A 23,468-nucleotide genomic window follows, 5' to 3' on the forward strand; every position below is an offset into this window, starting at 1 on the left:
GATAAGATATTTCTTTTTTACTTGCTCGTCGTCGATTGTTCCAAAACGGTGATTATTATCGCCGGTGATTATTATATAGCTTGCGGGGTGAAAATCGATGAACTAACGCCAGCCGCTTGACGGGATCCCTGGCGCCATCTCTCGGCGTGATCCTTGAACTAGGTGCATTCAACGACCGCGTGAGAATTATCGGCACCCCCCCGCGAGGCGAACCTGTCGCGATAACCGGTATACGGTAGGCCTTTCCGTTTCACTGCCGCGAATCTTTTTCCCTTTGCATCCCTCCCGTTCGGCGTCGGGGATTCGAGGTTGTGTTTTGAAAGTATGATGCAAGCCAGCATTTGGAACTTGGTGACCACGTCGATCAGGGTAAGTCACGGACGACCGGATGATTCACGTAGGACGATTGTTTCACTCGGACATCTCTTTCGTAACGTCTCGTCGCCAGGCCAGGTCAGCGTGGTTATTTTTTCAGTCAATTAGTGAGAATCTTTGATGATCATGCCTGAAAAGATCTCATCAGTTGTATCTTTAGATTCTTAAGAAATTCTCGGAATTTCTGTATTATGCATAATGGCAGCTTCACGGATTGGTTATGTCATTGCTTTCTCTGTGTTGGTGACGTTGGTGTACCACCGAAATCTGTCCTTTTCAGCTGTTCTCCGGTAACACCTTCTGCACTCAAAATGAAATTTTGAAGAGAAAAGGAAAAATATTGAATGAGAAGGCGTAGCTGAATAATGACAGAACGATAGCACAGAATGATAAGAGTTTTTAAATAGACTTTTAATTCTATTTATCATTATTGATATTTTATATTAATTTATTTTACATTAATATATATATATATATCATTTATATTTCCTTGTTCTTGAATTGTCAACAGTTTTCCTTGCCAAATGTGTGCAAATGCTGTAATATAATTTCTTTTCTTTTCGTTTCCTTTTAGCCAACATGCATAAAGCGTGTTCTACCTGGCATAACAAGTACCCAGCAGCGCAGGTACGCCAGTACGCTGGACGCAGATGTAGTGGTGATCGGGTCTGGTCCCGGTGGATACGTAGCTGCGATTAAAGCCGCGCAATTGGGCATGAAGACCGTATGCGTGGAGAAGGACCCGACTCTAGGTGGCACGTGTCTCAATGTTGGATGCATTCCGTCGAAGTCACTTTTAAACAATTCACATTATTATCACATGGCGCACAGTGGAGATTTAGCGAACCGTGGAGTTGTCGGTGAGTAACCTGAGCTGGACGAATTCTTTTGTGGAAAGTGTCATGTTATCGCATATTAAAACACGGATGACTCTTTGCAGTATCGAATGTTCAATTGAACCTCGAAAAGCTCATGGAACAGAAAACGAACGTGGTCAAAGCCTTGACCGGCGGTATAGCGGGTCTGTTTAAGAAAAACAAGGTCGAGTGGGTCAAGGGTCATGGAAAGATCACAGGCAAGAACCAAGTCACTGCCCTAAAGCCTGACGGATCGGTGGAATCTACTATCAACGCGAAGAATATTCTGATAGCGACCGGTAGCGAAGTCACGCCTTTCGCCGGCATCGAGATCGACGAGAAACAGGTTGTGTCCTCGACGGGTGCGCTGTCGCTCAGTGAAGTTCCCAAGAGGCTCATTGTCATCGGAGCTGGAGTCATTGGATTGGAACTGGGCTCAGTTTGGCAAAGGTAGTGCGCTAAATTCGCTTTCAACGCAAAAACTCGTGCACTCTCGCTAAAATTATCATTTTTGCAGACTGGGTTCCGATGTAACGGCCGTTGAATTCATGCCGACGATCGGTGGCATGGGCATCGACGGGGAGGTTAGTAAAAGCATGCAGAAGATACTCGCGAAACAAGGACTGAAGTTTAAACTGGGAACGAAAGTCACAGCTGCTAGCAAGCGCGGCAATGAGATCGTGGTTTCCGTTGAGGACGCAAAGGACTCCAACAAAAAGGAGGACTTGGCGTGCGATGTGTTGTTGGTGTGCGTCGGCAGGAGGCCGTACACGCAAAACTTAGGTCTGGAAGATCTGGGCATCGAGAGGGACGAAAAGGGAAGAATACCCGTGAACAATAGATTCCAGACGGTAGTGCCTAGGTAACTATGAAATTTAAATCGGAATTGAACTGTCATTCGACTTTAAATCCCTCCAATGTATCTGTGATAAAATATGATTTTGAATAACTAATTCCGTAATTAAATTCACAGTATTTACGCTATCGGTGACTGCATTCACGGACCAATGCTGGCTCACAAAGCTGAGGACGAGGGCATAATCACAGTGGAAGGTATTGCCGGAGGTAAGTGTCAATCGTAATTTAAATACGACTCATCATCTCATTTTAGTGCTACAGATACAAATATGAACTTGCTTCTTTTTTTTTTACTCAATCTGATTAAATGTGGATTATCTTGCGATGCAGGCGCGGTTCACATAGACTACAACTGCGTGCCGAGCGTGATATACACGCATCCGGAAGTGGGTTGGGTCGGCAAGACGGAGGAAGATCTGAAGAAGGAGGGCATCGACTACAAGGTCGGCAAGTTTCCGTTCATGGCGAACTCCCGAGCGAAGACGAATCTCGAGACGGACGGCTTCGCGAAGGTACTCGCCGACAGCAACACGGACAAGATCCTGGGCGTGCACATGATCGGACCGGCTGCCGGAGAGCTCATCAACGAGGCGGTTCTCGCGATGGAGTATGGCGCCAGCGCGGAAGACGTTGCCCGCGTATGCCACGCACATCCAGTAAGTATTTATTAACGTCAATTTTATACTAAGCAGCTTCATTTTGCACATAACATCTTTCCACGATTAATTCTCTACGTCTAGAAATTTTATGCAAAAAAGAAAGAACAGATTAAAAATAATCTTTAATCATTTAAGTCATATCACTTAGTATATTCGAATGTTAAGGTCTCACTGAAATTTAAATAAATTATTTTATCGGGCATGTTTTATGACACGCATTTCCTCTTCTTTCTTTCAGACGTGCGCCGAAGCGCTCAGAGAAGCTCATCTGGCAGCCTACTTCGGCAAACCTATCAACTTTTAAATTTCTATGGAGAATAAGCGAATCATCACACTTGTTAGTCTATATCCTAATTGCGTTTAGCACTAAACGTGCCTGTCTTCTTTCAAAGTTTACTGAGATAATACATTTCGCGGACAGACACGTTTATGCTCCCCGCTAAACGCGTATATGATTTACGCGGCCCTATTGACTTCACATCGTAGCCTGGATCTAGTCTACGTATCAACGTACATTGCGCGAACCGTAGCGCGTTGTATAAGGGGGATTACGATTGTAAATAAAAGCTGGAAGCCATTATACGCAGAGATATAAGTTTATCTCTGATGATTATTGTATTTATTAAGAATAAACGAAAGATGCGGCATTATATAATATATCTCGTATTCTTTAAATCGTTCCAAAAGAAGATAAAAAGATATATACATGTAAAATAACATAGGTGAAAAATAAAGAAAGAGAGTGAAATGAAAGTGTGCAACAGAGAAGACTCTTGAATAAATTATTAAAAATAAATAAAAATAAATAAAAATCTTTGCGTGTCAAAACTAAAAAATAGATTGTTTGCTTAAATTTTATCGAGGGTTGTCGCCATAAATTTTTATTAAAATTGACTTGGTTCAAATCAATCTTTCATATTTCTAGAAAGAAATGAACATTTAATTGCAGTCGTAGATACATTTTGCATTTCTTTTTGATTATAAAATATACAAAATAATTTTTAATGACTCGGTCATCGTTTCAACGTTATTTGTTTTCGCTTGCTTGATTACTTGATAAAAAGAGATAACTTCTACGCACTGATCTATAGATCAGTGCGGCAACCTTGTCGCTGTCGCTATCGCTATCGCTATCGCCTATTGTGCAAGGGGCTTTAAAAGTGCGATCGACGAGAAGAAAAAAGGTCCGAAAAGCCGCGCGAGAACCAATGCGATTTTCAAAAAATATCGTCAAGTAAGTAACATACGCGCGCGACAGAAAATCCATGAACGAATCCATACCGAATCTATAACTTTGATAACTTTTTAACACGAGATATTAAACGTATATTAAACGCGCAAAATTTTTTTAAACTATTAAAATTTTTAATATATTTCTCTAATCTCGGGTAATCGCGGTCGCGACTAAAAAATGAAACAATATATGACGCGTTCGGTAAAAAGGATATATGAATAGGTAATGTCAAATACATTGACATAGAAGTTCGGGTAGAGACACCGCGGAGGGATTATAATTTGAAAATATAATGTTAAAATTATACATATATACATATAGAATAATTATGTCAAAAATTTAAATTATATAAATCCTGAGTACATATAGCTACACGTAATATTATGTAATATTACATTATTTAATTGAAGTCTAATTATATGTAATAACTTTCTTATTTATTACATATAAGTGTAGAGAGGAAAAACATTGCTAAAATATAAAAGATGTTTATAAAGTTGTTTTTCAAAATTAATTTTCTATTTTATGAAATAATGATCGAAGAATTAACAAAATAATAACAAGTTTATATAATAATTTATTATTAGTGTCATTTTATAGGGTAATAGGAATTTTTTTCACGGAAAAAAAAAGCACAAAGATTTTATAAAATATTCTTTATTGAACAAAATTTGTATTTTATCACACGTTACACAATATAAAAAATTATCTAGATGTCAATTATAATGATATATATAATTGATATATATATAATTTTTTATAGTCTTGGTTTCTTTTATTGTAAAATCCAAAGATACTACAAATTGCTTGACAAGTAAAAAGAACTGGCTATTTTTCTACTAGATATAATTTATTTTTGAAAACAAATGCTTGATAATTATATATATGTTAATTAATTCTGGCCTTTTAAATGTCTAAACGCTTGATCAATATTAACAAATGCAGTTATGGAATTACGAGCGAACGGGAATATATATAAGAAGTATTAGCGATCACCAACGACGATCGCGACGTTGATGTCTACGCTTGGACGATCGCTTTTCCGATGTTCTCGCCGCGCAACATGCCCATGAACGCATCGAACATGTTCTCGAAGCCTTTTGTCACGGTCTCGCGGTAGTGGAGCTTGCCCTCGCGTATCAAACGCAAGTTCTGCATGATTCCCTCGTTCCAACGATCATTCCAGCGTGTAACAACGAAACCCTCAATCTTCAATTGGTTGAACACTATCGTGGGTTGCAGGATCCCGCACTTGGGCAAGGACGAGGCGTCCGCGTCGTAGCTCGAGATGCTGCCGCACACGGCTACCCGGCCGAATTGCCTCATCTGGTACATGACTGTGCTAGAAATCTCTCCGCCAACCTGCAAAGTTAATTAACAAAGTTTCGGCTCAATGCTAATCACAGGAGAGAAGGTATAGTTTCTTTCAATTGGTTCTAAAATGATATTTTAACACTAAAGCTACCAATGCAGTTAAAATAACTGTAATTAAATTGAAAAGTTAAAATAATTTTAAACAACTGTAATTTAAAAAAAACCACTCAAGTTTATATTAAAAAAAAATATGTACATTTTCTGAGATCTTCTATATGACTTTCATCACAATGATTAAATCGATTGATTTGCCTCTTTTCAAAAATATATATGTATAGTATATTTAAATAGTAAAAACTAATCGTAATAATTTGTTAATAGTTCCACTGTTAACAAATTATTACGAAACATCAGACTTTGACAGATTGTAGCATGATAATTTTAAAAGTTACAGCAAACGATGATCTTTGACGTTTTCGCTGAGAAAAATTTTGTCAAGGAGTTATTGAAGTAGATGAAGGTTGAAAAGCGATGATCTATGCACGTATTTAATTGAGCGAAATAAAACGCGATAACTTATCAAGGCGTACGTTATCGAAGTAGCAATCCACGCCGTGCGGGGCGGCTTTGCGTATGCTGGCCGCGATCGGCATGGTTTTGTAATTGATGGCGGAATCGAAACCCAATTCCTCGGTGAGCCACTTGCACTTCTCGTCGGAGCCGCATATACCGATGACAGTCAGGCCCAGATTCTTGGCGATCTGGCCTACGTGCGAGCCGACCGCACCTGCGGCTCCGGTGATGACGATTGTTTCGCCGGGCTTAGGTTTGCATATTTCCATCAAGCCGAAATATGCCGTGTTGCTGCAAAGAGAGATTTCCGTGTAAATAATATAATTTACTGTACGTATGTTTTTTTTTCTTCTTGTTATTGATATTGGAAATGTCTCATAAAAAAAAATTAATTTTTATCTCGAACAGTAATTCTTATTTATTAATACTGGCACCGATTTACATAATTTAAACAGAGCTCGAAGTTCAAGTGCATATAAATAACTTAGAAACGTCTTTTATGTTTTTATGTGACGATAAGCAAGACGATAAGCAAGTGCATGTCATTTATACAAGGCGGATATTCGTGTAAACATGTTTGCGAAAATTGTGTACCCCGGCATTCCCAGCACGCCTAGGCCAAGGGACGCCGGCAGATCGCCTATGTCCGGCAAAATGTACGGCTGCTGTAACGCCGTATCATCGACGACATTCGGATTTACTATCGTGTGAGTTCTCCAACCCAGGCTTGCGACGATCTTCTTGCCGACCGGAAAATCCGGGTTCTTAGATTGTATGATCTTGGCGATCTGACCGCCGATCATCGTGATCCCGAGCGGGAATCTTTGCACGTACGGTCTCATGTATGGGTCCACAGAAAAGTATTCCGCTTCCACGAGATATTCTGAATAAAAAAAAAGATTTTATCAAGATATAATTTATTACGGTTAATAAAATTAATTTGATATCAATAATTAAGAGAATAGATCGAGTACTGATCTCAATTTAACTATTATAATATTGGTAAAGTATTTATTGTTATTATTATATTATTATTATTTAAAAATATATTAATAATTAAGTTAGTTATTTAATAATTAATATTATTACTGACTTATATCTCAAAGTAAAAATAGAATTATATATTTTGAATGACATAAGTACCATTTTGCTATCGTCTTCATTTTTTAAATGCTAAATTGTCTCATTCTTCCTTATCTATGTTCTGTGATAGTGCATATGGCATTAAAGGTCAGTTCTCACTATCGATCAAGTCACCAGTCACGATCCGATAAAAATTCGTTGCCATTAAATTTAATGCAAACTCGAAAAAGCATTGAATTTAATGGCAACAATTTTTTGTCGGACCGTGACTTGACCGCTAATGAGAATTAATCGACCTTAATTACACTTCGAAATTAAATAACAACTTAATGTAAACCAATTTAAATTTATGATTACTTGCACTTGAGAATTATTTGTATATTTTGTATAGATAATCCACAGTCCAGAAAGTTATATATTACGGCAGAAAATGTAAAGAGAAGACGAAAGTCGAGCAATTCGCTGACAGTCTTACAATCCATTACCGAACGAAATAATTCGTTTATCAAAAAATTAATACTATATCAATATTTATGAAAGTTATATCTTGCCGATGCGCCTCAAACAAAACATATGCATAAATTACTTGGGCTATATTAAATTAACGCGCTTGTTCGATGAAATATTCAATACTATTCAATATTATTCTAACTTCTAAGTTCTTATCGCAGTAACATCATTATACGATCGATTATTGTGCGAAATGTGATTCGTCATCGTGCTTATTTGCCTCGCTTACTCGGAATGTCGTATATATATATATTTTTTATATAAATATTAGATATCTCTCCTACCGACAACACAGTCATATAAACTAACAGATAAATTGATGAAAAGTATAATATAAAAGATTTATCGAATTTTTATAACTGTACAATCTCACACAATAGTAAAGATTAAAAACTCTCGATCTCGTAATTAAATTAATAAATTTTCATTATAATATAAAAATGTTTAATATTAACTATAATATGTATATGTATAATCGTCAGACAAACGAAAGTTTCTTTGTAATTCATTTTTTTCTTGAAGAATGTTCGTGCAGAGATACAGAAAGCGTAATAGGATAATCACACTTGCATGCCAGTCACGCTTATAATAACACACTCGATGACACGCTCACGGACACATATTCGCACAATGTTGTGACAATTACGTAATTCCTCTTACCTCCATTCTTCAACGGCGGCAGCTCTTCTTCCACCAGTTTTAAATCCGTCGGTTTCGCTTCGTTCACGAAATGACTCACCACCACATACTTTTTCGCCTTCACCATCTCGCGTAAATGCGTCGAGAACTTTCGGGTCCAAGGGCTCCTTGTGTTCAATCTCGTTGCTGTAACGTCGTTAATGTCGCGAAAGGGACGAGCAATTACGGTCGCGTTGAAGTGATGCCGACCCCACGACAGCTCGCGCTGCACTACTTTGAACAGTTTGAACATGTTCTCTACTACGATCGTCTTTATATTCACACACGAGCCGTTTGAAACGCGCGTGCACGCACACGGTAGGTTTACTTTCCCTCTTATCCCTCTTATGAAGAAGAGGGGGAACCAGTCTGACGAAGATTATCAGTACCAGTTGTCCGGCTCGGGAACAGTTTGAATTATCATATCTAATCAACGATATTCTGCGAGATAAGCGCTAAATATATATATATGTATATAAAGGTTTGTATACTTATCACTTAGGCCCAGTTCAACAGTGGCCAGTTAGCTTAACTAGTAGTTAACTCTCACTCTCTGTCTCTTTTTAACTCAAAGGTTAGATAGAGACAGAGAGTGAGAGTTAACTACTAGTTAAGCTAACTGGCCACTGTTGAACTGGGCCTTAAAAGGCAATAGAATACGGTTAAGTTAACTTATCTAATATCAGTTATTTTTATTTTCGTCGAAACTGCAGCAGTTATGTAATACAACGTTATGTATAATTGTACCATATTCATCGGAGAGGATTCCAATCAGAACGCGACTTAAATATACATGGAAGTTCGGTGGATCAGATACAATAACACTATATATGTCGTATAAATGGCCGTGCTCTCTTCGGCACGCAATTAAAAGTTTACAAACAATCTCAATGGGTCCCTAAAATAATCATACAAAAATAGTAGAACATCTCTATCGAGCACATAATCCATTTCACATTTATAATAATTCGTCCTGGTTTACTTTCACAAAATTTATTCGCGGCGCTACGTCAGATCTACCGCAATTGCAATTCAAACTCAATTATGTACAGACATCGCGAGACTCGCTACGCCGAACTTCAAATGGAAGTTGGAAATGGAAAGATAGTTTTGTATTTTGCGAACCTAAATCTCTCCGGTAAAAAAGAGGAAATCTTCAGGAATTCAATTTCACAATTAATAATAATAAATTATTAATTGTAATTCCCGTCGATTCTTTCTACCTACATCTTTTTTTCGGTGACACCGTTGCGCGATTACGAAATCGCGACATCGCGATAAAGTTTATAATCCATATAAGAACATCCGTGCTGCAACAATAGCAATCTAAATTTCTAAACGTTTGTATCTAATCTACGTGCTCGTCTATTGTGATTTTTCTAAGACGAAAACGCAACACAGTACGATCAATGTCAAATTCAAAGGAAGATATTGTTCGCTTCCTGAATTATGGCTTCTAATTTCAATTTACATACACATACATTTATGTTACGCAGTTCATTCTTCTCTTTCGTTTACGTCGGGCTACAATCTAGCGCGTTTAAAGATCAAATACAAAAAAATTGTTAAATTTTGCAAATCGTTTCGCTGTAATGCCCAGCATTATACGGTATTAATTTACCGAAGGCGCTTCTCGTGCATCTTATTGCAGTCTAGAAAAAAAATCATTACAAAGTTTCTGATATCACAAAAAAAGCTCGGTATAATTCGATATGTTACATCAGACATTCGTTCGATAGAATCGCTACCCCATTACTATCCTCACTCTAGTTACGCAAAACTAATACATGTACATATTTCTTCTCTGCCTGCATCTGTGTATTAAAAATCGTTAAATAAAAACGTAGCGGGTTATCAGTCTTCCTGTCAGAAGAACGTTAAATATGTTCTTGATTAAAACAGTCTATACTTCAGATTGATCTTTAATCGTACGTTTTATGGCAAATGTTTTCCCAAGGAAACCCATAATTATAATTTATTAATAAATAATTCTATCGATTACACGGTTAGTTATATTAAAAATTATTTCAAAGCAAAACTTCTGAATCGTGGATTAATGATCCGAATGAGCACGGAAATATCTATATTATATTATCTATATAACTTATTTTGTGCATATATTCGCAGTCATTTAATTTTTAACACCACACCTCTCATGGAAATTAAATTGTTGCTTGTTATCTTTTATAATCCATCGAAATAGTGAGGTGAGAATATATGTATATCAACATCTTTATTTGCATCATTGAATAAATTAATAATCTCTATGTTGTAAACTCTACGCTAAATTCTACATATGTATATATACAATTTGAAAGTCTGATATAAAGTTATCTTTTTGCACTTTGAAAAGCATAATAGGAAAATCAGGAACGTTATTGTACTTGGCAATGAAGAAGTTAAAGTGGGATGAAGAGAAGTAAGATATAAGTATCATTTTATAGTAGCGATTAAATTGATCGTCCGACATCATTTTTCCATCCACGTCACCTTTGTCCTATCTCTTTTTATATCCGTCGTCTAATTTCTAATCCTTTTATTTCTAAGTACAGTCGAGTACGATTTTCTAACGGCGAAATATCACTTTATAATTATCACGATGCTAAGAAGTTGTAAACAGTAATTCGATTTTGCCTGATAATTGATAATTGTTGGGTCGAAATCGCATTAACACGATCGGGTCTACGACAAAATTGCTAATATCGTTATTTACGTTAGTCTTACGAGGTTTTAATAAATTATCTTTTATTTCTTATCTGCAACAGATACGATCCCCCTTTTAGTTGAAGTTGGAGAAATCGGTTTTTAATTTGATCGACGGCGCGGATATCTTGATCTGCGGTTTCACGGGATCAACCGGCCGGATGTGCCGCTGCGCCTGCTGATGGCTGGTCCTTACGGCGTTCTCCAATTTAATTTTCAGCTCGGTAGACTGCGACATCAGTGTCTTAAATTCCTAGTGACATAAACAATGATTGGATATACTCGTGTCATTCGGAAGATATTTTCGAAATATTGTACCTGCGGATATTTCGGCCCGATCTTATTGAGCCACTGAAAACTCTGTTGATGGAGGCTCGCTTGATACTTAGTAGCGTGTTGGAGCTCGTCCCCTTCCAGCAAGTAATTGATCAAAATCGGCACAAGTAGAGTCAGCATTTGAATACCTGGTGATTTTATGAAACGTGTATGTTAAACTCAAAAAATGTACAGTAAATGATTAGTAATTGATTGGCGCATTAGAAAATTAGATTATGAAGACCGCACACCTTTCCACACACCTTGTAACAAATCTCCTGTAAGCGTGTAACACATATTGTATTAACATTTCACGAATTAAATATATATATATATATATATATATAATTCAGTAGTAAAAGTTTCTTATATAAGTTCAATTAGAATGACTTACGATTAGAGAGATCGGCGAGACCTATGAGGGCTTCCACTGTGCTGACGCACTCCAGCGTAAAAGTCAATTCCATGTCGTTTGTCACCTGCTTGCTCTTGTCGCTGTACAGGTATTCTACCAGTCGTGGCGCGAGCGCATGGATGTATGGCGTACTTACATTACGTTCCGGATGCAGAAATATCGTTCTTAACGTTTGCACGCATTTCAGCCTCACCTAGATGCAAGATTATTCGATTATTTTTAAGATCAACAATTAGGAATAACATTTTCTTCGCATGTCATTAGCTCACCGTTAAATTTTCAGACTGGAACGCGTGACGAAAGTGATTGATGCATGGAAATTGTAGATTCGGAGCGCTCACCACATCCGGCGACGCGTGGAGCACGAATACTGCGATACCTAGCATCATTGCCACCTCATCCATCTTAGTTTCGTCACTGCCTGTAAAAGCAAAGTAGGCAAAATAAAAATAAGTAAAATATATATATATGTGTGTATATATATATATATGTTAATTTTTTTGATTCTTATGATAGATATTTTATATTTCGACACAAGAAACGCGTGCACGACATATATTTCATTTTGATTTCTGATAATTTATAAATAAGAGGTATGCGTTTATAGTTTAATGTTCCTCCTCCATAAAAGATAAAATTAACATACCTGTTTTGGCCAGATCTATAATCTTGGCAAGCGCGCTTCGCAGTAATCCCGTCCATTGCTCTTGACTCCTGTGATCTCGGGCGTATTTGTTACTGATGAGACTCTTGACGCAGTGTAACGCAGCGTGAACCGGCGTTTCCGAACCGGCTTTCGTGCTATCGTTGTCCGTACGCACCGCGGTTTCGCGTATCACGCCCGTTGCCAAATACAGCAGCGTCGGGAGAATTGCTACTGCGCCTTAAGAAACAGGATAAATTGCTGTAAAACTGTTGATTAACAATGTTAATTATATAAACGCTTTGCGAGGGTACCTTGCGGAGAGCATAATGTAGGGAGAGATTCCATTATATTGAGGGATGATGCGATCAGCTTGCCACTCTTTTCGGACGGTACGTATCCTTTCTGAGATAATATGGCAGTGGCACCGCCGGGATTCGGATTCAACGCTGGTATCTGTCGCACCAAGAGACACAGGCATACCTCCAGGACAGCAAACACTAATGATGAGCCTGGCGTAAGCTCGCCGCTTTCTTCGCCCTCGCCCAGCAGATCCAGTTCTGACGTTTCAGTGTTTTCTTGATGCGCCGATGCATTATCTAAACAAAAAAATACACATGTTTTTATGTATGTATGATATGTATTATTTTTATCAAATTTATCGAGAATAATTTCGGAGTCCGCGTACCTTTGAGTTTCAATTTTTTTCTTGCAGCAAGATCTTCCTGCGCTGCTTTCATCACTTGCTTCAGCACTTCCATCACTATCATTTGGATGACATAACTCTCTCGTGTTAAAAGCAATCTTTAAAGCAACAAACATGTCGATATTAATATTACGCGATAGAGAAATAGAATGTGTATTTTCGTATGTGTGAAAGTACCTATGAAGAACGTTACACAATTCGATAGGCAAGGAACGATCCGTGATAAAGACCTTACGCGCCCATGTTGAATCGAGTAGCGTGTACAACGCATTTAAGCATGTCTTCATATTTTGCGGGGATTCGGAAGAGCGAGGGCTGCACAAAGCTTCCATGCATATACCTGCAAATAATTATAATAAAAGATAAATGTTGCATAATCATATAAAGTAAATCATGTTGATATACACACGTAAACACACAAGTTAATGTTTTATATATTAGATACTTACCAAATAACAAGTGAAAACGTTCAACATTCGTGTTAGTTTTACAAGCAGTAGCTTCATCGTTGTTATTATTATTGTTATGATTATTATTATTAGCAAGATTCGTCGTCGCCTTATCCTGGTTGCTGTCTTCCATTTCGAATCCTCTCGCATTGAGCCAGAGGGTCGCGGCGTGGAGAATCGGCGCCCATGATTCTACGTAGTGTGGACGCGCGGATTCCATCGTGTCTGTCGTATAAAAGGCACCACCGTCATGCGGCAACTGACTGGAGAATTCTGGGGAGATAGTCATAATGATAGTTTTAATTATCGTCATTAATGTTAACACATAATTAATTACATAGTTTTACATCGTTAGATTTCATTATATTCAATAATACCTGGTGGCAAAGAGAGCAATGCATGATCTCTTAAAGCAGATAGCCAATGTTGGCTCAGACTCAGAAGCTCCGGCTGAACGAGACTCAGCAAACTTTCGCTCTGAAACTCAAATTCCCCAAAATCCTCTTCGTTGGTTTCGTCGACTTGATTCGCGTTTCGATTGGTCGTATCTTTGCTATTCAATGCAGATCCATCTCTAATCATCGCAACTACATACACCTGTTAAGAAAAATCAAATTAATCAATTTAATTTTTTTTCACAATGCTCAACAATGAAATTTGCTCAGATACCTCATGTTTGCTTATACTATTTCTATATTGAATATGAAAAAGAATATTTTTTTATATACCTCTGCCCATGCTTTTAAGATCGCCAATCTCTCCAGCGTCGACAAGCTCTCATTGTACAACTGCGGCCGAGTTTTACCTTCTCTCAATTTTTCCAGAGATGACACGAGTAACTGATGCACTCTTCGTAGATCATTGAGATCCCTAGCAACACCGCTGCCAATCCATGCGCTGCAAGCCTCGCAGGCTGCAGCTGTAACGTGCGACGGTGTTTCCGCGGAAAATGCTGGTCTTAAAGCAGCTCCAACCTTTAAACAAATTCATATTTAATATAAAATATAACAATCATTAAATACAATTGTAAAAAATGTAGAGTGAACTGAGACACACTTGTGCTTGAAACTGCTCCAGCAATAAGTGTCCGGGAAACTCCGGTTCGGGAACTTTGGCGAATTTATCAATGATCTCTTGCAAGGTTTTGAGACCTTCGAGCCGCAATGGATCGCAATCACTCGTCGCGGCCATGAATGCCATGCGCACCAAGTCCGATAAATGTAATACCAGAAAATCTCCTGTAAAACCCCCATAAGAACGAGTATTAAAAATCAAGGAAAGCCTAATGACAGAGACGATTACAACGTTAGCTTTATCAATCGTACCTTTTCCCTTAGATTGTTGCATTTCTTTAGCCAAGGCGAGATCAAAGTGCGCCTGCTTGTCACTCATACAAGCCGCGACAATGCGTCGTACGCATTGCGCCGCGAAGACTCTCGTTGGCCACCTCGGTGTGATAGACGGTCGCTGTTTAGTAGACTCATCGGCGTGGAACTCAGCCTGGTCGTCGTCACCCTCTGCATCCGCTGATTCGTTATCAGCGGCACTATCCTCTGCATTCGCCGCGTTGCCTTCTTCGATCGTACTCGATTCTACGTAATAAAGCAAAATATTTTTGCAAAATACTTCCCAAAAAATGTTTCATCAATGATTAATTAGAAGAACTTGACTATTACCTGAAGCTATCGTGAGAACGTCTTTGCACAGTGACAACCATTGAGACAGATTGTCGGCCGCTAATATGTGCAGCATGCTCGTTAAAGTATCGTGAATATCTTTGATTAATTTACTATCAGTTTCTGTATCCAGCATACTAAATAACACGCCCGGAAGACCGGTCTCGGTAATAACGAGGCCTTCTACCACGTTAGTGTCTCTGCTTTCATTAGCCAGGGTCATTGCATGCTCGCATACTTCTTTCGCTTCGCGCTGAGCGAGTTGCCGAAGACAGGATATCGCAGCTTTACGCAGAAGCAAGTGATTGCTCGATAGGGTACGCTATAAAAAAATAATCAAATAATCAAATAAATTAATAAAGATTTTATGATAAATGAATCTTTAAATGCTTAAAAAGGCCTTACGCATAATGTAGGAACGAGAGAAGACAAATTGACGTGTCTGGGTGCAAAGAGATGTAACTGTTGAAGGCAGCCGGTCGCTTCAGCTTGAACGAGTGGGTCCTGATGATCCTGCATAATGGCACACGCGCACAAAAATGACGACCGTGCCATGCAAATTGTTGTCGTGTTGCCTGTAAAATAAATTGTTCAACGAGTTATTTTCCGTAAAAACAATAGTCCATACTCCATCTTCGCAATTACCCTATAATCAGTTAAATGTTATATATCTACCTTGTAACTCTGGCCCTATCGTCGTGATAAGCGCCGATAAAACCTTTCCGATACATTGATGTACGTCGATGTAAGAGTGAGGAACATTTAGAAGAAGGGTCAAGGCTAAGGATAACGTAGGCTCAACATAGCCTCTGAACATTGGTCCACCGGAATCAGCTATCAGAGCCAGAGCGTGCAGCGCCCAAACCTTAAAAAAATGTATTTTATAATTTTTTGTCAAAGTTGATACGAAGACAAATAAAACGTGACAGCATGGCAATATCTTACTTGCACTACGGGAGACGAATTATCCTGAGCGAGTGCGAGCAGGATGCTAACGCTAGTGTTGAGATGCTGGCTAGAGCCCATTCCGCCGACATATTTATGAAGGCAGCCTAACGCCAACGAGTGACCGGTTCTGCTGGCGACGTCGCGAGCAGATTTCAAACGATCAAAACTGGTTTGCGCCAATTCCGCGGTGAACTTGGGATCGGAGATCACCTGAGCCATTCTACCAACCGCTTCTCCCGCCGCCCATCGTAGAATAGGGTTGCTGCTGACCAGCGTGCTGATGATAAGATTAGTGGCGGATTTCTTGACGTCTTCCTGCCCGAAGCCTGTTTTCGCCTCATTGAGGCCCTTCAAGCCGCTCAAAACTGCCGTGAACACATTCATTTGTATTGCTTCCTGCCTTCCGGACTTGGTGTGCTTTATGCACTCGCTGAAGTGATCCAACATCTGCAGTCTGTGCTTGTTTGCTACACGTGGGAATATCTGGCCGAATAATGCGACCGATAAGTCAATCACCGCTACACCCAACGGCAAAGGACCAGGGATCATTTCAAACTGTAATCATATGCAATAAATTTGTATTATAATTTTATCCGTATGTTTATAATTCACAGCAATTTATATTATAAAATTTATATGGAATGGTTACTTAAACTTACGTGTGGCATTGGTCTATAAAGGCAGCATGTATTATGTTCCAATGCCCCAGATCCCGCAGCACTATTTGGTTGGAGCTGAAAAAAAGATTGTGAAATATAATAAAGTACGAGTTTGAGATCGGAAAAAAAGTAAAGCTGTATCATATAAAACCTAAAAAAAATAAAAATAATTAATACAGATAAATATATATTTTAAAACAAATAAAATATAGATTGTCTTAAACTGACGTGAGTAAAACATTAAATAATAACTACTATGTGCAATATATAAGGTATCCGATGTATTCCAAATAAGCACATTAAAAACATAAAATGGTACATGTATATATACTAACTAATAACATAATAAAATAGAATAATATAATAACATCAAAATGAGATGCACATAAAAAATCTATAATAATTTTTATAAGTAGTTTTATATATACAAACATAAATAGAAAAAACAAAATAAAAAAACGTAAGGCACACTTTACAGAACACCTTACTCACATGTTCCAAATCTGCCCTTCTGTTTGGTTCCATCTAAACACGAGGATATTTGCAAGTTAACGCAAAATTTACATTTTATAAATTAAAATTGCAAGAATATATATTATTCTTTCTATTTGAAATTAGCTAGATATTATATAAAACATGAGTTGCGCAAGTATAAAACAAGTTATATATACAAAGATTTCAAAACACGTGTTTGAGTTATTAAATCACAATCTTTTATTATTGAATATTAGAAAGAGTATGTGCGTTGTACATAAAACACTCAAAATTAGAATTAGTCCGCCGAATTAGTAAAAAATCAGTTTTATTAAAGCGATAATACTTTCATAAGTTTTCAAACGAGATCAAATAAACAATGACTCACTCACTGAAAACTCACGAAGATGTTATTTACGAGAATAAAAACCATATTGCGATATATACAGAAATTAACTCACCTGATCTTCTATTGTACGATGATCAGTCTCCTGTAGCCATGTACCAAGAATTACCGAATCGTTAGCGTGGCAAACTACACTCAATAAAGAAGTAGTTGTGTTCCCAGGATTATCCGTAAGTGTGAACTCCGATACCAACATTCTCAGAAGATGCGTGTAAGAACCTGTGCGATATCACCGATCAGATAGGCAACAAATTGAAAACCGAGGAGTAAAATATAAATGGTAGATTTTATATTGTTTATATTCATAGTACATAGATTTTACCTTCAAACATTTGTGGTGGTAGCAGCAATAACGTTTCGTATAAGCGCAAACGAACCATGGCCGCAGGAGCTTTCAATTGTTGACCATAATTCTTCAAAACAGGAGACAAACTGAAAAAGAGATATATCCAAGTTGCAGAATCGGTACTTCAAATATGTTTTTTGTCATATTGTATAAAAATAATATATCAATATTTAATACTTCGTCAGCATTGCCAGAGCGGATTCGATAGGTGTGAGTAATCGCCGTGTAATGTCGTCATTTAAAAGTTCCGGGCAGTGCAGCAAGAAGCTATACATAGCGGACAATGCGCCGGCACGTCCCTCCAAAGTCACTTGCCACGTGAAAGCGTCGCCGCGAGCTTTTTCACTCTCGAGTTCCTTGTTCGAGCGTGGGAAGGAGTTTCTCCATAGAAGCAACATTCTCGGTAATAAACCCTTCACTACTGCCGTACCTGTATACATATAAATTACACATGCACGTGTGGCTCACTCTTAAATTAATATTCATCGTGAAATAAATCGTTAAGATATTTATACCTAAAGTCATTATCGCTCCTATCAAGAGCCATCCTGCGTGCGTGCGATTTAAAGATAAACGACTGTTCTGACTTGCGCTTCTCAGAAGTTCTTCCGCTGTATTGAAAATTATCTGAAAATCGAAAGCTTGATAAATTAATTCCGCATGATTGGTATGATAAAGAAGGGTAATATAGCTTAAAATATAGTTTAAAGTATAATTTAAAAAGCATATACACCTTTCCCTTAGTATGAGGGACTCCCAAAGGTGACAGACGAACGCTTCCTAGCACCGCGGCAAGAGCACTGCTGTAACCGGCTATGGCTTCCGGTGAGCTACGCATATTCTCAATCCCGTCGACGCAACGGTCGATCAGAGGTGTTATTTGACTCGGCACTGCCACGCATATGCATCGTAAGCACCAGGAAGCCGCTAGTCTAGCCGCTTGACACGGATGCACCAGGACGGCCATTATGGCATCGATTAGACCTGCGATAAATAATTGTATCGTTCAAACCGACTGTTTCTATATTAAAGAAACAAAACATGTTTCAAATGCGCGAATACGTACTTAGAGATTGATCGGATAACAAATTCGTGGCTGTGGTACCTAATCCCAATATCAGATTTCCCATTTCTTGTAGCGCACACACTAATAAATGCTGGCTGAATAATGTTTCCTGATTGCAATCTTTGGCGTTTTCTGGACTGAAATCTGGTAAGAACGCATCGAGATTACGGACAAGTATATATTAAATATTGACGCTTGAAACATTATTCTTACCGATGGAATTCATCTGCTTCAAGATGATATGCGCTATTTCTTTGCAAGCAGCTGCCTGAGCGCCTTCCCCTAACAATTTGCCGATTGTACCGCGTAATATGAAATTCACGCATTTGCGCGAGTATACCGCCTCAACGTGCGAGCTAGCGGCTTTCGGATTTGTAACCAGGTCTAAAACGTGTGCAATTAACGTGCCGATATTTCGTTCCAGCCAAGTACCGCCTAACATTTGAACGAACACCACGTATGCCTGTAATAGTTATCATCAAATGTTTGTAAGGTATTTTTTCATGAAAAATATACCCTTTAATCAAATTGAAAGCTTTTTTGACTTGATAAGAAAAACGCTTTGCTTTCTTAAAAAATAATACGAATATTTTGTTGCATAATCACATGTAAATTTGCATGCTGAGTATAGTTATACGTCTGTGATCACTTACATGTGTTACACCAACTCGCACTTCTCTATTTATGCTGGAGCTTCCTTTTATTATCTCGCCGGTTCCTTTTAAGAAGCCGACGCCACCTCTTAAAAATCCAGACATCAAGATATTTAACACCTCTTCAAGCGATGCTTGTTTAGCACCTTTATTGTGTGCAACTAAAAGCACAGAATATACGCTTTAGAATAAGGTTTGGATGTATAGTTTCATAATGTATTTTCGCTTGTATACCTGTAGGATTTTTTATCTTGGGTGAAGGAAGCTGTGTCATTGCCACCAAAGTGCCTAGTAATTTAGCGACGGAGCATCTCACTTCGTAATTTGAACCCTCGAACGCCCGGAAGCACAATGTTGCGACGCTTTCAATTTCGGTCGTATACAAAAACGGAGCGTGATTTAACATCTCCAACAAACACTGTATACACAAAAGTGAATTGTCGTTAATTAAAAAAATAGGACACATGATCGATTTCTTTCGTAAATATAAAATACCTTAGCAGCGGCACATCTTACTGCCATCACTCTGTCGGTTAGATAATGCCTCGAAACTTTATATATCTCCTTATGCACGTTGGTTATCGCGGATCCCATTCCAGCGCACACCTTATTATAACAAAAATATACGTTATAATCATATTTTATCTAAATAGTTTAAAAAATTTTAATAAGATCAATTCATCACCTTTTCTAACGTATGCATAATTTCTATCCGCGTCTGTGATTCCGCCGAACGTAAGGACTTTATCAGAATCTGTACAGTCTCCTCGTATGACCTGCCCATCATTCTTCCCAGTTTCTCGTACATGCATCCCACACAGCAAATGGCAGCTCTAGAAAAACGACACGTATATATGTATACACATATATGCAGCATTATTGATTACCAACGAAATTAATAATAATCAGTATTCACAGTTTCGTGGGTAGAAAGCTTGGCGAATCGTCCTTATTCCTCAAGATATCGTTGCACTTGTTGACAGTATCGAAGAGCAGGAACGTATCGCCCACGCTGAACAAAGTTGCCAGGCATCTTGCAATGAGACGCCGAGTAGGTGGACCAGGAGCTCCTTGCATGTGCCTGGTCAATTGTTCCACCAACTTTTGCTGGCATCCTTTAATATCACTCTGCGAATAAGATTTACCGCAATTAGAAATTTATCATGAATATTATTATACAAATAACTTTAATCATATATTTTCTTAATCACGAATTTGACAGCTACCAACGTCAGGCTTTTGAATCGATACCTTTTGGGCGGCAACCAGAACCTTGTCCAGGAAGCGTAGCCATTCGAAGATAAAGACCGGTCGCTTAGCCTCCGGGATTTGATTAAGAGCATCCTCGTTGAGGGTCAGACTATGACTCAACTCCATCATTGTTTCGAGTAAATGCACACACGCACAGGCTGCTCTCAAATATCACTCAATCTCCTCCTACAATGCAATCAGATTAAATTCTGTCCCACTTTACAATTACCAGCTGACAACATACGGACTTGCGACTTAAAATTAAGGGAAAATGTACGTGTATCAGGGATGTTATCAGCGCCTTCAAGGGCGTGTTTGTCGCGTGTTATCGCGTTCTAGGGCGAATCGTACGGATGTACGGTAGCGAGGACGCGATAAGACGCGATTAGAACGCTCGGCTGATATACGCACCGTAGGAAACGGCGGTCCAGGGTCCAGGTGTCATCACTCGGTGGGCAGACGTTTTCATGGCACCTCTCGTTCCTCTCGGGACGTCACTCCGTCACTTTCGCGCTCGTGCAGATCAGCCGCGTCGCGACGATAGCATCGTCCCCGGCGTCGTCGTTATTCAACGCGAAACTCCGAATTGTCGCAACGACGAACGATACCTCCTCCGTGCGGATGACAAATTTTGACGTAAAGGTTAGGACAGATGACAGATCGGACTGGGTCACTCCGCGTCTGGTGGCGCAAACGCGGTGAAGTCAGCTCCTTTTCAGGCCACAATGCGACGTTTTGTTTTTCACGGCTGACGGCGACTTTGTAATTCTATTTTAATACCTTTTATCGAGCGATACCTCGGCATTTATATTTAGTAAGATGGATGGAGTAATTAATTTTTGTCGTTTAAAGCAAAAAGTAAAAAAATGAAATTAGAGAGTTGTATAAATAGAAATTTTTCGGTAAACGTAAATTCCGCCGATTGAATCAAATCGTTGATCAAAGTCAAAATTTCTCGCGAATAAATCACTAATTATAATAATTTAATAATTATTATTAATATTCAATAATTTATTACAATTATTAAATATTAATTATAATTAATATGTTTAATTTATTAATAATTAATAATTAAATTAATTATAAGATGCGTTGAATTTTCTCGACATCCGAATAAAATCGTAAAAAATCGATTATCGCGTTGCGATAGAAAGTTATCTCGTTTCCGTCCGTAAAAAAAATTCTTTACGCGCCGAGCCCGGCGATTGGTCGAAATACCAAGCTCGACAACTTCATGTGAATCCGCCATGTTGCGGAGCTTCCTATCGAGCGCGGCCTGCGCGGCTGCCGCGCGCGCCGCGGCTAGCAGTGCTAGCTTCGTTCAGTAGTTCAGTTCGTTCTCGTTCATTTCACGGCTGGAGCTCTCGGGGGACGCGTCGCGTCCCGTTTTTTCACGGAAAGAAAAGGTAAGCGCGAGATCGTTTTCGAAATCCATCGTCATCCGCGTGCACACTTCGCTCAAGCATCTTACGGCGAGCTTCCTGCGCACGATTTTTCCTTAATTCAACAGTCTCGATTGTATTTTTTCGATTACATTTTGAATTATTAGCGCAGAGCTTGAGCACGTTTTTTTTTTTTTTTTCGTTTCGCCACGACATGATGAGCACATTAGTCTCGTTCGTATGATCGTTTCTTGATTATAAGCCTTACGTCTCACTGATCACGTCGATTCGCGTGGCGACGACCTCGCCGGGTGCTTCTACATCGCCTAAATTTTGGTTCCCGTTTTTCTTTTAGTGCTGGATTTTGTAAAGCCGAACCTCCTTTCACTCCTATATCGAAGAGCAGCCGCTAAGTAGCTCGCGCTGTCGCGCTTGTCACCGCAATTGTTTTAGTGAGTATTTTGTTTCTCCTATGTTTGAGAAAGGATCTCGATCCATCGCCGGCGTCTTGTGCCTCCGCTCGGCTCTTTTATGCCAGTATCAGACTACGGATTGGGATTGGGAAATTTGACTAATCAGAGCAAAGTTTACTAAACTTGAGATCAGTTTTCTCTATTCTGATTGATTAAATTTCAATCCAATCTCAATCCCAATCCGTAGTCTGATACGGGCTTTATTCTCGTTTGAGCTTAATTTTGAGAACCATTCTGCTTCAAGATTATTATTATATTAAAGTTTTTCCTTTGTTCATTAATTATGGCAATTTAAACGCAGGAAGATTATTTCACAAACCGTAGTACATAAAACCTATGATTATAATTATTGGATGCACTTTATTTAAGAATAGAATTTCTGATGCGGCGATTAGAAGCACGTGATTTAGATTTCTTGTTCGTGAAAAGATTCAAGTTTTTCCATTGTTCATAAATTATTATTAAAACGTAATTTAAACGCAGAGAGATTATTCCACAAAATGGAGTGCATAAAACTTTCGATTATTAGATGCACAAATTTATTTGAGAATAGAATTTCTGATGTAAACTAGAAGCACGTGGTAGATTTCCAGTTTGCGAATAGATTTGATTTTTGCTTTGTATACTTTAATGTAACGTAAAAAAAAAAAAAAAGATATTTCTATAATATCTCGATATAAGCTCTACGAATAAATTATAATGATGTATAATTACTGCCCCAGTCTGAAAACTATGAATGAATCAGTTGACTGACAAAATTAT

The 23,468-nt window shown here is 38.5% G+C and overlaps 3 protein-coding genes and 1 non-coding gene across 7 annotated transcripts; 2 read left to right on the top strand and 2 right to left on the bottom strand.

Annotated features, from left to right (window-relative positions):
* Positions 1-180: 180 nt before the first annotated feature.
* LOC112461625 (dihydrolipoyl dehydrogenase, mitochondrial) lies at positions 181-3,155 on the top strand. The gene is made up of 7 exons (XM_025026938.1): positions 181-369; positions 950-1,235; positions 1,316-1,682; positions 1,750-2,094; positions 2,206-2,297; positions 2,421-2,746; positions 2,988-3,155. Exons 1-7 carry the CDS (start codon positions 325-327, stop codon positions 3,051-3,053), a joined length of 1,527 nt encoding a protein of 508 aa, XP_024882706.1. The 5' UTR covers positions 181-324; the 3' UTR covers positions 3,054-3,155.
* Positions 3,156-4,727: 1,572 nt separating this feature from the next.
* LOC112461627 (prostaglandin reductase 1-like) lies at positions 4,728-8,480 on the bottom strand. Its single transcript, XM_025026944.1, has 4 exons — positions 8,124-8,480; positions 6,465-6,753; positions 5,888-6,161; positions 4,728-5,345 (listed from the first exon to the last, which is right to left on the bottom strand). Exons 1-4 carry the CDS (start codon positions 8,392-8,394, stop codon positions 5,004-5,006), a joined length of 1,176 nt encoding a protein of 391 aa, XP_024882712.1. The 5' UTR covers positions 8,395-8,480; the 3' UTR covers positions 4,728-5,003.
* A 328-nt stretch (positions 8,481-8,808) lies between these two features.
* On the bottom strand, positions 8,809-21,572 carry LOC112461626 (HEAT repeat-containing protein 5B). 4 transcript variants are annotated; one of them, XM_025026940.1, is made up of 34 exons: positions 21,263-21,572; positions 20,852-21,037; positions 20,517-20,728; positions 20,286-20,433; positions 20,096-20,206; positions 19,835-20,018; positions 19,601-19,761; positions 19,161-19,410; positions 18,948-19,091; positions 18,615-18,865; positions 18,397-18,508; positions 18,059-18,311; positions 17,858-17,967; positions 17,591-17,754; positions 17,148-17,180; positions 16,656-16,730; positions 15,994-16,551; positions 15,724-15,913; positions 15,454-15,623; positions 15,049-15,370; positions 14,698-14,964; positions 14,429-14,610; positions 14,101-14,346; positions 13,750-13,969; positions 13,373-13,645; positions 13,101-13,263; positions 12,906-13,021; positions 12,532-12,816; positions 12,221-12,457; positions 11,844-11,995; positions 11,554-11,767; positions 11,411-11,437; positions 11,163-11,308; positions 8,809-11,097 (listed from the first exon to the last, which is right to left on the bottom strand). In XM_025026940.1, the coding sequence occupies exons 2-34, from the start codon at positions 20,978-20,980 to the stop codon at positions 10,921-10,923; spliced, it is 6,282 nt and encodes a 2,093-aa protein (XP_024882708.1). In that variant the 5' UTR covers positions 20,981-21,037; positions 21,263-21,572; the 3' UTR covers positions 8,809-10,920. The 4 variants fall into 4 exon arrangements, with proteins under 4 accessions (XP_024882708.1, XP_024882711.1, XP_024882709.1 ...); XM_025026943.1 differs by lacking the exon at positions 17,148-17,180; XM_025026941.1 differs by lacking the exon at positions 21,263-21,572 and having other exon boundaries at positions 10,921-11,097; positions 11,423-11,437; positions 20,852-20,980.
* A 1,826-nt stretch (positions 21,573-23,398) lies between these two features.
* Positions 23,399-23,465, top strand: LOC112461628. The gene has a single exon (XR_003041573.1). It is a non-coding gene; the product is annotated as a small nucleolar RNA SNORD31 (small nucleolar RNA).
* The last annotated feature ends 3 nt before the right edge of the window (positions 23,466-23,468 follow it).

Source organism: Temnothorax curvispinosus, unplaced genomic scaffold, assembly GCF_003070985.1.
Source record: "Temnothorax curvispinosus isolate PA1 unplaced genomic scaffold, ASM307098v1 QBEX01011521.1, whole genome shotgun sequence".
Classification (NCBI taxonomy): Eukaryota; Metazoa; Arthropoda; class Insecta; order Hymenoptera; family Formicidae; genus Temnothorax; species Temnothorax curvispinosus.

What these genes read in the sequence shown, in the direction of transcription:
- LOC112461625 (XM_025026938.1), top strand. Translation starts at nt 325, where the DNA reads ATGATGCAAGCCAGCATTTGGAACTTGGTGACCACGTCGATCAGG. An exon ending in AGCGAACCGTGGAGTTGTCG is followed by an intron (nt 1,236 to 1,315) that starts GTGAGTAACCTG and finishes GACTCTTTGCAG; the next exon opens with TATCGAATGTTCAATTGAAC. An exon ending in GCGTATGCCACGCACATCCA is followed by an intron (nt 2,747 to 2,987) that starts GTAAGTATTTAT and finishes TCTTTCTTTCAG; the next exon opens with ACGTGCGCCGAAGCGCTCAG.
- LOC112461627 (XM_025026944.1), bottom strand. Translation starts at nt 8,394, where the DNA reads ATGTTCAAACTGTTCAAAGTAGTGCAGCGCGAGCTGTCGTGGGGTCGG. An exon ending in GCCGCCGTTGAAGAATGGAG is followed by an intron (nt 6,754 to 8,123) that starts GTAAGAGGAATT and finishes TTTTTTATTCAG; the next exon opens with AATATCTCGTGGAAGCGGAA. An exon ending in TGGATTGCTACTTCGATAAC is followed by an intron (nt 5,346 to 5,887) that starts GTACGCCTTGAT and finishes TTAACTTTGCAG; the next exon opens with GTTGGCGGAGAGATTTCTAG.
- LOC112461626 (XM_025026940.1), bottom strand. Translation starts at nt 20,980, where the DNA reads ATGATGGAGTTGAGTCATAGTCTGACCCTCAACGAGGATGCTCTTAAT. An exon ending in ATCGTACAATAGAAGATCAG is followed by an intron (nt 17,181 to 17,590) that starts GTGAGTTAATTT and finishes CCTCGTGTTTAG; the next exon opens with ATGGAACCAAACAGAAGGGC. An exon ending in CGTTCTCACGATAGCTTCAG is followed by an intron (nt 14,965 to 15,048) that starts GTAATAGTCAAG and finishes TTTATTACGTAG; the next exon opens with AATCGAGTACGATCGAAGAA.